Source organism: Balearica regulorum, chromosome 2, assembly GCF_011004875.1.
Source record: "Balearica regulorum gibbericeps isolate bBalReg1 chromosome 2, bBalReg1.pri, whole genome shotgun sequence".
Classification (NCBI taxonomy): Eukaryota; Metazoa; Chordata; class Aves; order Gruiformes; family Gruidae; genus Balearica; species Balearica regulorum.
In genome coordinates this window covers 132375387-132389711 of record NC_046185.1, presented here as the reverse complement: position 1 = coordinate 132389711, position 14325 = coordinate 132375387, and the positions used below count along the sequence as shown (strand labels likewise).

The following is a 14325-nucleotide window of genomic DNA, read 5'->3' as shown; positions in this document are numbered from 1 at the left end:
CAAACTGCAGCTAGCAAGTGCAAAGGCAGGTCTAAGCCTCCACAATTAAGGACTTCAGTTTTTTTGACAAACATTCCAGTCTATAACCTTGAAAGCCAAAGAGAAAAGATGTTCTACTACCTCTTTTGCCATAAATGTAAATATTAGGCCACTACATGCTTTCTGTAGTGGTCTTGGATTTCTTTTTCCTGTTAATTATTTATTAACCTTTATATAATCACAAGGATTGGGACTGTTATGATGACAGTGAGCAGCCTCTTTAAATATCATCAAATATAGTGTACTGCTACAATTTACATTAACTAACAGCTGAACTTACTGCTGCTTAAATGTCCACGTGTAGATAAAAATCACATCTCTTCAGAAAACATGATCGACTAAATGAGCCAATATAAAAAAATAATCCCAACATTACCCAATTTCAAATTGGGGAAATGGATAAAGGTAAATGTTTTTTAAAAGTGAGAAACCTGATGGAACTAGTGAGAGATAATTCTAATTAAAAACTAACACCAGAAAAGCTTAAAAGCTGTTTTGCTTATTACCAAGTAAGCTATTTCCCTTGCCTTTGCCAAAATATATTAAACTGCAGTACCCAAACACATAACTTTTCCACTAAGAGTTAAACTGATAGCAGTCAAGACTTGTGAACAGTAGATCTTTTTCAATATGCTAGGGTTACACCTAATGAAACAACTTTATTGAACTTGGGATCAAGTTCTCACAGACTTTGGTTTAGCTTAAACACTGTATAGGGTTGATAGAGTGGTCTGCTTGCAGGAGACAAGCAGAAATTCGAGCACAATCATAAGAAACCCAAGAATCCAGATTCACCTTTTCTGTACGGGTAAGTTTAGAAAGAAAGGGACTCTTGAAGTGAGACAGACCAATAGTACATTGGACATATGAGGTGAAGAGAAAGGAAGCAGCTGAGAAATAGCCTAGCCAATTACACCCACCTGGAATATACACGGTGTCAATAGTTTTGGTCAAACTTTTAAATACAGAGCAAACCCTGGCCGGCATTACAATTCCAATTTTGTCTGGGCCTCTCCTGCAGTTCAGACACAAGGTGTCTCCCACGTTCCTGCAGGAAAGCCACATTTCTCACTGTTCTTCAGGTCAGTGAGGCAGCCAAGAAAGTGCCTTCACAATTAAAAAGTGTGAAAATGGGAAGAAAAGCTTAAGTGGGAGCACTTCTTCCCATCAAGCAGGCCCGACGGCCTGCCAAATCTCAGGTGGTGAAGGCAAGTCTGCTACCCTCATTTCTGCCCTGGGAACTTTACACTTCAATTGCAAACTTTATGTAAAGGTATCTTAGTTGCATTACAAATGGATCCTTTTAAAAGCACAAGACTAGTTAATCAACTAAGCTATCCAAGGAAAGGCAAAGAATATCTCAGAGAACTAACAGGACAGGGACCTGCTGGATACATGGAAGGTGCAACTGGTCCTCTTCCACATCCATCCATCCATCCAGAAGAATGCAACCTTTCCCATCTGAACTCCCAAACTGTCACGTTTTTCAAAACACTGCTGCTGTGACGGGCTTTGGATCTGTTCACTCTTGACCCAGACCCTACGGGATCTTGATCAGTATTTTGTTTTGCAAGAGATCTGACACCTCATTTGATGAGGAAAAAGCATCAGTTGGCTACTGCTGGGAGCAGCTGCAGAAGCAAAAGAAAACTGCTTACTCTCCAAAATGAAGGCAAATGAATCAGGCTGGTCAGTTATCATCTGTTCTCATCTGTCTGAAACAGCAGAGGAGCAAACTGGAGATACAGGATTTCCTGAAAGCTACTGGAAGTATTCAGATCATGCTCCATTTTGCTGATTTTTATCCCATAACAGGGAACTGAAAGAGATACCCCAAACCACAGTGCTAAATTAAAAAAACAAAAACAAAAAACCCAAAAAACCCACCACCACCACCCCCAAAAAAAAACCCCAAACAACCAAAACTCCCAGCTGAATGACATTAACAATTCCAGCATAAGCCTGATGTCCAGATTGGTAGTGCCTGGAGATTATGACACTACAAAAGATTTTGTACCATTATGGGCCAATAGCATGCTGCCCAGGCAGAAATGTCACTCGAGGCTGAGGGAGGAACATACTCTTTACTTTTCTTGGGTCCAGAGGTGCTCATTTCAGATCAGCACTGAAAATTCACCCTGGAGTTGCTAGTTGGCCTATACCTGTGCTGTGGCTGAGAAAAAAAAACAAAAAAAAAACCAACATACACTTCAGTCTTCAGAGATAAGTCTGTCATAAGGTAACTGTAGTAATTTTCTTTATTTAATGAAACAAAAGCCTCCTCATTTCCTGCAATATTCTGTACCATACAGCTGCTCAAGGCGAATTATTTCAGGAGAAAGCAGGAGGTAATGAGTTTGAACAGCTCTCAGACCAATGCTTGCACTTGCAGCTCCCTGAACGGAACAGATGACAGTGCCAGACTTTCTTCCAGTGTAAAATGCAGTCAGTTGTACCGAATATTTTAAAGTGCCAAAAATAGAAACCCGTTTTGTGGAGGATAAGGGTTGGCATCAGCTGCAACTAAAGCATTTGTTACGGTTCATAAAATTGGCAGAAATGATTTAATTTTCTTTTTGAGAACATGAGTTTTTTTGAGCAGCTCTCCTGACAAAGCTTTTCCCTACTGAATCTATTTTAAAGGTTAGTTAACAAATTAGATTTAAAAATAACTACCACAATATATCTTCTTTTGCTCACAGGTCAATTTAAATTTAAAGATGTTCTCCTTCCTCACAAAACACAGTTTGAGTTATGGCTTTGTGGAAGAGATCCCTTTCCATGACTGAAGGAGAGGGGCAGAGAAAAGCAGAAAGGTGGGATGTGGCAGTAGCCTCCAACCTGCTATGGACCTTCAAAGTGAAGGTGAACTTAGCAGAACAGGATTAACTGTTTGTGTCTTCAGTTCATGCTGCAAATTTGTTGGATCTGCAGAAAAAGGGCACCAAGCTAGCAAAGGAAGGAGTAGGCCCCTCCAAGTTCTGCGGCCCTGCTTAAGTCAACTCTTTTTTTTTAGCACATCTTCTGCATCACAAGACTCTGTGCTCTGCACCACTGACATACATTGCTCTGTGGGGAGCAATAACTAAATTTTAGCAGGCACAGCAGCCTTGTACTATGGGGGTTCCATATCCCAATCTCAGGTAGCTTATTGCTTGGTGCTAGTATGTACTGGCAACGGAGTCTGTGCGTAGGAAATCGGAGAGATTCAAACCTCATATCCCACTATTTTTGGGGAAAAAACAAGTGAACTGTCCAGGTCCCTTCCCCTGAGCGCTTCAGAATTTCTTTCTACTTAATCAGATTAAAAGAACTGCTGTGTCAGATCAGCAGCACAGAGGAAAGCACCTGTCTGGCAGATCTGTCATTAACCTGCAAGCAACGAGCCTAGCTCTCAAGGTCCCTTGAGAGAGGTGCAAGGAGGAATAAGAAGCCCTGCATGGAGCTGGAAGAAGAAAGAAAGAATATAAAAATCATAGCATTTAACTCCCCAATCTTCACAGCATATGGCAAAATTATTTAAAATTTCATGATACTATATAATAAAAAAGTATCAGTAACAGTGTTACATTATACTCTTCTACCAGGGCTTTGCAAAAAAAAAAAAAAGAAACCCACACCAAAATACTGTGTTACTTTTTAGATTAGGGGATTTTTAACAGATTTATAGAACTTTAGATTGTTGCTGTTTTCTTAATAGAACACCTAAAGCACTGTCATTTAAACATACAGATGAAAAGGGCAAATTAAATAACTGTCAGACAGTAGCATCACTCATCCCTGGTCTTGTCAGCCCTGAGAAGGTAGATATTAGTAGGGACAGACTGCAAAGCTCCAATTTACCAATACAAGAGGCTGAGTGAGAAAAGAAGCAATTAATGATATAAACAAAACTACTTGATCAGGTGCGACAAGAAATCCTCTGTGGAAAGGGGGGAGCAAAGAGACAGGACACGAGAGATCTCAACATCCTCACTGCACAGACCGACAATTGTGATTTTACAATATATGCTATACTATACAGTTTACGCCACTAAAGAATGGGTCTACCTAGCAAGGTAAAGATCTTTATAACCTACAAGATCAGAGCAAGGATAAGATATCCATTCCTCACCCAAAGCACAGCTGTGTCCAGGCCAGTAAGTGCAGAGTACTGCCTCTGTTAGACCTAAAGATCCCTCTTTGCAAATGTAGCACAGAAGAGTATATCTAACAAAACATTCACTGAAAAATGCTACCATCACAAACTATAATGAACAAACAAATTTAAAAAAAAAAGGGAAAATGTCCCACAGAAGTTATTTTCAAGTAAATATGCAGAGTCCATACTGCACAGGATATTTAAAATCTTTGTTTTCCCCAGCAAAACAGTTTGTTCTGTAAACTGCAGAACAACTTCAGTGTGAAAATAGACACAGGTAAAACACCAAGAACATCAGGAAATTAAGGAAGGAACAGCAATACACAGCCATGCACATAAATACTGATGATGCTGAAAGAAACTGTAATTTAGAATTAACTTCTTTTTTTTCCTTGCTAAATTTCACTGCTTTGAAGGAAGACCTCTAGATCACTTTAGCAAATGCAAACGAAGTTATAGGATAAGCTAGAAAGTTACTGTACCTGGTAAAGAAGGAAACAAAGTATTAAGGTATCCCTTGCACATAGAAGTCCCTATTTAAAAATAAAAATATCAGAAAGACCAGTGGAACCTTAAAAAAAAAAAAGTGTAATTTCTGAAAAAAAAGTGTTTGTAAATTTTCAAACTATATAGAAAAAGCAAGCAAGCAGAGCTTTTAGTCCTGCTTAGTGATCATCTCCCAGCATAAGTCACACAAACTCCGCAACTTCTGTGGGCTTGCTGCTATCATTACCACCCCCTGAAAACATGGACAATCAGTCAACCCATGTAGGTTCCCCAGATGCAAAAGTGTACTGTTACTTACTCGGTATTGCAATGACTGACCATGAAAAAATTAATACTGAAACATTGATCAAAGTGGAGATATTTATCACCATGCCCCATATTATCACGAAGCACTATCAATTGTATTGCTCTTCAATATACATTGGGAAACAACCTACTTTATACCTCCATTTAGCTTGACCTCATAGGTGTATGAAGCAATTTACCGTCTGTCTGACTATAATGAATGAGCATGGATGTACCAGGAATACAAAGAAAACACTAAGTTGCATCTCTCACCTTGGCCAGGCACACCTTGCATTTTTGTAAAAGGATGGAAGACTAAAAAAATTGGGGATTGACAAGATGACATTAAACTTTACTGAATCATTCCTTTTCTCCCAAGACAGCAGGTGAGAACAAAATGGATAAGAAATGGGACCTGCTAATAATGATATCAAAAGCCTGAGCTAGCCAACAGATTTGACCATGTTAAATGACAGTAAGTGAGGTTCTTGCAGAAATTGCTTCTGCATAAGTATGGTTGCTTATACCAGCTGTGTAACACATCAGTGGATTTAGTCACGCTCATGTAAATCTTATTATTTAAATACTACGTGATAACACTTGATAGACATGAACTGTTGAAATAAACAATAGCAAATGTTTTAAATTACACTTTTTAAAGGCAATCTCATACCGAGGATATAAAAAATAATGTTGCAGGAAAACAAAAAAGACATCCCAAAAGCAAGGATATCTTTGCTCAGTATACTAGAAAGGCACAGCATTTCTTACAAGCGCAGCACTTTTAAAGGCATAAATTGTTCAGAGATTTGTCTGCCTTGCCAATTGTATGTACAGGGTCAGAAGTCCCAGAAAAGCAGGTGCTATTTCAAAACACAGCTGAGGTCTCCAAAGCTTTTGGGGGACTGGGATGCTCAGTTCCAATTAAAATTTCAATCTGAGGCAGCTTCAAGAGCTCCACTAAGACAGCATCTGTACAAATAAAAGTTTATATTGAGCATATCACTTATGGTTTTGCAAGCATGGATTGTGTGTTTAAGCTTAATTCTCAGTCTGGCTGCAGGTCAACATTTCTTGTCCAGAAATAAAAGCTGTCTTCAGCAGTCTAGTCAGGTGCAAACACACATAGACATGTTTTTTAAAACTGTAAGGTTTAAAGAAAACAAACTATCCTTTGCATTAGGCACCTAGATGCATCACATTACACAAATATTTATTTTGTTAACTACAGTTCTACAGCAACAAACAGCACACACAGGCATTCACAGGTACTTTTTCATTGTCAAAGAGGCCCTATGTCAAGTTTCAGAAAAATGCATTCTTTCACACATGTACGCACACCTTTCCCCAGAAACTTGAAATAAGCAGAGCAGTTACACAATATTCTACCAGAACAATGGTATCATCCCCGTAAGATTTGGGATTTCAGGATCAAACCACTGAGACCAAGCTGCTACAGCAGCAATATTTCACTATAAAGACACCATACATACAATGTGTTAGGAATTCAAATTCACCTTTAGCATTCCAGTTTTACAAATGCCTGCTATTCAGTAATGTCTGTTTACTGCATTTGACTCAAAACAAGATGCTGCTACCAACAAAAAAAGAAAACAGTCATGATGAAATAAAACAAGCAAGCAATAGGACAACAGAGTTGAAGAGATTTTTTGCCAATATTCAAGGGCAAAAGTAATAGTCAATCTTAGTAATGCTTTCAGCTTGGATAAAAAAAGTTTGCATTACCTGTCGACTTCCCTGTTTGGAGGAGCAGCTACTAGTACTTCTTGAAGGAGACAACATTTTCTGGGACACACCAAAGCTTTTTTCTTCACTCATGATCCAATACCATCTGTTTCACATAAGCTCACTTAGAACACCATTAAAAGGTAATTTAGAAAATGTGTTGGAAGACTCCTGCGAGAAAGGCAGAACTCATCCTCTACCCAAATGCAGTCCAGTGGCATGATCTACTTCCCATGGAAATTCCTAAAAGGGAGGAGAAAAGCAAAAAGCCAAGTTGTCAGATGCCATCTCTTACTGCCATCCTGTAGCACTCATCATGAAATCACAATAAAGCCTTTGGTAATATAAGCCACAAGCAAGTGATGCTAATTGCAACTATTTATTCAGAGGACAAAGTACAGTATCAAGCATCTTTTTAAAGATCTAAAATAATAATCAAAACAAAAGACTAATAAAGACACACACAGTATAATAAATATCTATATAAAAGAACCAAAACACCCTCAAAATGAGAAGAAAACATCTAATAAAATGTCTCACAAAAAGGATGGTGAATAACCCAAAAATTATCTCTTTTTCCAAGTTCCTTGATAATTTAAACAAGTAAGCACAACTTCAGGTTCTAAGGAAAGAAAAAATAAGTCTCTAAGAGAGCAATACATAAGTGCATGCAAACTCAGCTGCATAGAGCTGTGCATAACCACTATTACCTAGAATCAGAAAGTTGTAACTATTGTCACACCAGCTGTCTACGTCAGGGACTGGAAGAATAATTAACGATGTGTTTAATAACAGTGCTGTTTGTAGCATATGCAAATAAAATCCATGCCAGAAACTCCCAATAATGGATTTCCAGTGTGGGCAAGAGTTGTCATGGTAACTGCATGTTTTGTTTTGTTTTTTAAAAAAACAAATAGAGGACATAACAAAAGGGTGATGCTTTCCAAAACTTGGGGTGGCAGAGGAGCTTTATGAATTGTGTATCACTTCAGATTTTATTGTCTTAGGCAAGGAATTTGCACACTGGGAAGACTGCAAGAACCACCACTGAGGAAGGTAAGGAAGTTTCCACAGAGAGAAATGAAATTTCATTGCTGAAACAGGCAGACACTATTTCACAAATCCCCTCGCTTGCACTGTTAGAACACTCCTGAACTGGGCTCACTGGTTATTGAAGTTTGCCATTTATTTTTTCTTGAAAAGGCTTAAAAACCCTTTCTGAGAGAAGCAGCATTTTCAGATCCTTAGTAAAACACCTGATGAATGCAACAGTATGCTGCAGAAAATCTCTCTCCCTACCGCTGTAGCCTGAAGCATCCAACTTCTGAACAAAGACCTTTTTCAATCTACAGCGCCTCTTTGGCAATATAGTTTGCTGTAACACTTCAACCAAGATGCCCTCTTTTCTCCTGAAACAATGTCTCTCTTCACGGCATTTACCTTACCCCCTTAGAAATACTCGGTCACTCTCAGAGCAAATCTATGCTCAGCAACAGTAATAAAACAGCCCCAGTCTCCAAAATTTAGGTAAGAAAGCGAGCTCTGCTGAGGCTCTTTCACTGGCCAGTCAGTTTGGCAACTATTTCCAGGAACCATCAGATGGGTTCAAAGCCCGTGAGCACAATGCAAGAGCCTAAGGAAACCAAAACAGCACAGCAATGCGATAGCAAGGTCTGACCTGGGTCTAGCACACTAAAATTACTACTGAGATTAGGAATAGTGCTTTTTGGAGAAGATATAGCGGCTTCCTATCCAGAAGATAAATTTGTGTGACATTTCATTAAGGACTAGTACTTTTCACAGGTTTAGATTTATCTAAACCTTCATGCAGGTGTTTAACTGTGAAATATACAGTATATTTTTCTTGCTTTTGTTGCATTTAGTAAAAGAGTTTAACAATAACATCTCAATTAACAAGCAGAGGTCAAATACAACAGGAACAGAAACATGCTTCCTGCAAACTCATCGCCCAGACCCCCCCTTGGAAGTACCCTGCAGCAAGTGCTTTATTTTTTTGGCACACTGTTCGCTCAGTGCCTCAGTTCGCCTGCCCTCTTTGCTGCTCCATGTTCAAAATGAGCACTTTATCATTTGGCTTTCATTGGTGACTATCTGCCAGTTTGGCAAAAATTGGCAGAGTTCATGGCAAGAAACAGGCTCCAATTTGCAGCAAAATGCACTGAAAGTTGCTGTCATCAGAACCTTGAGAGTGTATCTCCAGGACACACTAGATTTAAGTCATACAATGCCCTTTGCCTGTTTGAACACAGCACCATGGTTGTGATGTCCTGGATGTGTCAGGTAGCTGAAAAAAAATGGAGTTTTCATGGACAAAAGCACAAAAAGAAGCCATATAATCAGAAGAGTATTTCTATCACCGTGTTTTTGGTGTGGAGGAGTCTAAATGAAATTAAGGTGTGGCTACATTAGCATCTTAGGACAGAGCAGAAGGCCATTCCTGCTACAAATCTCCAGTTCCCTCCACCCACCCACCCCTTGCTACATTTAGGCTTGCACTGCAGGGCAGTCTGGGAGCATGGCAACCAGATCTCTTTTGGATGAAATATACTCCAGGCGTGCATCCAGTGCTTAAAGCATTGAGTCCACGGCACCAGACTAGAGGTAGTCCTGAATAGTCCCATCCTAGTGTAGATGTTGGGTCCTCACCTTTGACTGACTGCAGATGTCCACTTTTACTGCACTGCTCTACTTGCTAACATTGATGTCATCTAGACACAGACTTATGCCACCTAACTAAGTACTTAAGATCTCCTATGACAATGTCATTTGTCCTTTTGGAATCAAAAGGATAGAGAGAGACGGGCACTTTTCCAGAATTCAAATGAGCTGAAGGTGACTCAGCCACCTAAACAGAGGTACTTAAACGAGGGGCAGGAGACAGGAGGGGTAAATCTGACAGAGGGCACCTCAAGTATTTTGTCAGTCTACTTCCAAAACCAGGCTTTTGAATTTTCCTTTATTCCTTCAAATTAATTTATTATATGGCATGAAGAAAAGGCTTTTGTTACCAGTGCTGAAGAAGGCAGGAGCAAAATGTGCCTTCTCTCCAAAGTGTTTTATCATTACTGCATTGGCATTTCCTAGTAATTTAACTTATTACCTTGAGACTTCCAGATTTGAGCATGAAAGTGTATGTGAATAATGAACATGGCCCCAACTCATCTGTGAAAACTGCTGCACGCTCCAGCAACTACTTTGTGCTCCTTTTTTAAAATTCTCTTCAAGTTCAGGAAAAAAAAGAAAACTGTGGTTGCCCTTCAACAATAACCCACTTAATCTTCCAGAAAAGTGTGAAAACACTGATCCTGCATCCCAAACTGACTCATATTCTGGCTGCCAGCAGCAGTGACTGGGCCTCTCTAGGGCTACTGATATTTTATATTACCTGTGAAACTTAAGGCTACCAGGTACAAGAGCAATTACAACTTTAAAGCAGACATAAGAATCAGTATTATGCTAAGCTAAGATTGCAGCTGAAAATTATGTTTTGAGGCATCATGATCCAATTTGTTCAGGTCCAATACATTTTGGTCCTCCCCATGCCACAGGACACCCTCAGAACTATGTTTGCTCCCACCTTTCCTCTGCAGCACACAGTGCCACTTACTTTGGTATACTCCAAAAAGACAAATTAAAGGTGTGAGGCTGAGGTAAATTCAAATAAATTTAGGACAGGTATTTTCACAAGTGCTAAGTATTGGCCTAATTCTTCGCTATCAAGTCAACAGCAGCAAAAGGAGGCCAAGAGTACTTTTGCAAATGACCTCACCAGGTGCATTTTAAAGAATTAAGAATACATGAGTATCAAATATTATTTAGAGCTACTACATCTTAAACCCATAAACTGCACTTATCTCTACTTATCATCTCTTATTAAGAGCCTTATCATTCTACATCAATCAAAGCTAATGTGTACAACAGGAAGATCTATTTTTTTTAAAAAGTACCATCCCAAGTTGTCCTTAAACCTTTAAAATTGCATGGGTTCAAAGCAGTCTCTCAGTATCACAATTCATCTTTCAACTCTCAAAGCAATAAGCTTACAGCAAAATCCAAGTTTTTCTACATCTCACAAAAAAAGAAAAGCAGAAATTCAGGAAAAAAGAAAAAAAGGAAAACTGCAGTAAAAAGCCAACATTAGGCAATTATTTTTGTTATAGCTCTGGAAGTAAAATAAAGCCTTAACAGCTGCTTCAGAGCTGATTCAGCAGTGAAAGAACACTGAAGAGAGATTTTGAGCAGCAAAACTGGAAGCGTACATCTCATTCTATAACTGTAGTCAATTAAGGTTTTGTGGATAGAAGAATAGGAAAAACAGAAAGCCTGATGAGAGTCATATGGACACAGCAAGCACAGGACTGAGCAATCCAAATCAGAGTTGCAAGCAACCTTGAGTGACTTTCACAGAATTAAAAAAGAATCCATGCTGAAACCTTTGCTCTGTAGCTATTGTTAAATAATTAAGTTACATTCACTCACGTCCACCTGGATAAACAATGTCTTTTCCAAGTATTGCTTTCATAGCTTTCTCTGTTATGCTTCAAATTGTCGGCTTTAATCTATCCCAGTGTCTCATCCGGCTCAAAAAAGGAAAGAATTATTTATAGACTACAGATATGCCATATACAACTATTGGAGATGTCTTTTCAAGGCAGACATTTGCTGTTCCTGAATTACCCTAAGATTCGTACTATTGAAGGACAAAGCTCACAAATACCGTCCTGTTGCTAGCTATTCTCTTTACAAAAGAAAACTTGCAGAAACAAACATAAAATAATTTAAAACAACTAAGTTATTAAAACTATCTTTGAAAGCAAAAGTTCAAACACCTTAGGAAGACTAACAATAACAGGAAGGATTTCAGAACTGCCTTCCACCAGACAGGTGCTCTCTCTAGACATTGGCCAAATCACAACCTCTGCTGAGCAGATGCTTTCATTAGCCATGGACACATACTACTCTCTGAAATAGTCTGTGATGGAAAGAAACGGTTAGTTTCATCTAGCCCACCTCCTTAAGGAGACTATTGCAGTAATTAAATAATGCTATTTCAGTGACCCAAAAGAGGAAAATTTAGTTCAAACGAAACTCTCTTAATTGTCTAACCAAGAGAGATACAGAAGTGGGAAAGGGAAAAAGCTAGACAAACATCCTGCATTTAACACCAGATTACTTTTCATACATAATGTAAATCACTCGATGAAAGAAAATCCTGTAAGTTCCAATGTATAGAAAACAAATAATCAAAACAAAAACCCAGAAACAATCCAGTAGAATACATCTCAAGACAGACATCCAAAGAAGAACATGCTTCAACGTCAAGTCTAGTCAGGCTCTCCTGAAGCAAAGCAAATATCTGCTGTTTCACTAATCCTTGGGGCGAATAAGTCAATCCTTATATTAGAAAAATCTTGTATAAATTTAGAAATAGGTCAATCGGCATCCTGAAATATAAGCGTATAGTTATATATCAACTTTCCCTCACATCCACCATAGAAACTGGCTACAATACTGCATGCAACATGATTCATTTTAAATGTGTAATCTTGACACTGTTTCCACCCCGCCAGGAGATCTGTGATAGATTACACTTGTATGAAAAAAAGCTTCCTGGGTATATAGTCTAGACAGATATGTTAAAAAAACTTGGTGACTAGCGATACAGAAAATACATGCAGTAATGGTTGTATTATTACAGTAATTAGTCAGCTCTCATATCACCTTTTCCACCCAACTTTTAATCACAATTGAGAATCATAACTAATAGGACTGACCTAGCTCACAGCAAGGTCCTAAATTATTAGTAAATCTCCTTCTCCCCCTACCCCTTTCAGAAAGGGCCGTGCCCAAGGGCTCTCCAGCTTGAGCTGCCGGACTGAGTTGGGGTCCCACATGCCCCCTTCCAACTCAGTGTGACTTACACACTCGACTGAGAAGTCAGAAGCTGCAGCACCACAGGAACCAGTTTGTGACCCAGTAACAGAGGGGTCCACAGTCTCCCTGTTAAGAGGGTTGAACAGAAAGTAACAGCTACTGAGCTGCGATCAAATCCTACACTAGGAGCACATACACTGCACGCAGCGGTTGATAGCCCTCCCTGTGCTCAAATAACAAAAGAAGCAGTGGGCCTGTTTGCACTCTAAGTGCAAATCTCCAGAAGACCTTACAAGTGAAAAGGCACAGGATGATCAGGCAATAGAAAAGAGAGAAAGGCTTATTACCATTTTCAGTAAGGAAAGTAACAAGCACATGGTATCATTTTCCAGCCTGTACTAAAAACCTTGGGAAGGCCCATCTGTTAGTGATAATGTCCCAAAGTTGGTATGAGTGGAAACATTACCATCAGAGTGTTGGCACGAGCTTGGTTGCCTTTCATTTTTCTGCTATCTGTTACTATTTAAAGCTTTGCTTTGTTCACTAAAACAAAGACACTCCACTATGCCCCAAGGCTTATTCCTTTTTAAAACTGCACTTGTTACTGCTAAAAATGTTACTGAAATACACACCGTTTGTTTTCCTAAATTTGGTTTTGATAGGCACAATGTTAGTTCTGGAAGTCAGTGCCTTCTTGTGGAAATATCTGTCAGTCTGCCAGCACGTAGTAATTCAAGATCTTAAGACAGCACTGCCTGCACATGAAAAAAACACCATCACTTTCCTGTCAAGTCACTGAAGGCATCCATGTAACTTCAAATCGGACTGTCTCTTTGTGACCTGATAAGCTGCATAATGCTGTGAGATGCATAAATCTATCAAGGATGATATCAAGCAATATATTTTATTAAACCAGCTGACATAGTTTAACTATGGAGAAAGAAACCCCAAACCAATCACCTGTGGTTTCAGGTAGAACAGCTAATAGGACTACCAGAAGAGTCTTGGCAGCCCAGGAATGATCCCCACCAAATTCTGAAGAAATACATCACGGGGTATGTATGAACAGTAAACAACACAGAGATCCTTTATCTCATGCAGGAAAGCTAGACATGTTCACTAAAGAGTGGCAGCATCCAACAAACCTGCTTTGTCCTCTTTGATATGGAGTTATATTTTTTACACTTTAGCATCATCTACTTTCTAAAAAAAACCCACAACCAACCAACAAAACCAATCAAAAAACCTAGGGTCCCCCTCTCATATCTGTTTTTCTATGATACACTGGAATTGCCATATGTGTCTTGTGTATGTCAATTTCTAAAAGAAAAAAGTTACAAAAGAAACAACACTTTCTTTTGAGAATGTTTAGTGCTTCTCCTTTATAAACAGGCCTACTAGCTCAAAATTTAAATCTCATTAACTTTAATGACCATGGTAACAAGATTCAGTTCTTCCTAGGATACACAGAAAATTGTTTACACACTTTGTAAAGTGTAATGACCATGAGTTATGAAAATATCACATTTCTTCTTGATCGACTTACCGTATCTTTAGAGGCTTCTGTCTCTAAGTCCATTCCAGTACACCTTTTTCAGTGTACTTTACAACATTAGTATTTATAAATGCAGACAGAGCTACAGCTTTCTTTTAAATATTATGCAGACTATTTCTTTAAAGAAGGTCTTTCCTATTAAGATAGCTTGAAACAT

The 14325-nt window shown here is 38.9% G+C and overlaps 1 protein-coding gene across 12 annotated transcripts in view; it reads right to left on the bottom strand.

The window, feature by feature from the left end:
• The window catches only part of OSBPL3 (oxysterol binding protein like 3), a 91850-nt gene that overhangs the window by 42260 nt on the left and 35265 nt on the right, over positions 1-14325 (bottom strand). For 11 of the 12 annotated variants that reach the window (XR_012834106.1, XM_075745984.1, XM_075745980.1 and 8 more), the window contains one exon: positions 6719-6961. Coding sequence is in view for 11 of the 12 variants with exons in the window: in XM_075745984.1 (XP_075602099.1) it covers positions 6719-6811 (93 nt within the window). In the remaining variant the exon portion in view is untranslated. Of the gene's footprint in view, positions 1-6718; positions 6962-13245; positions 13369-14325 lie in introns of all 12 variants that reach the window. The other variant, XM_075745983.1, reaches the window with a different exon arrangement.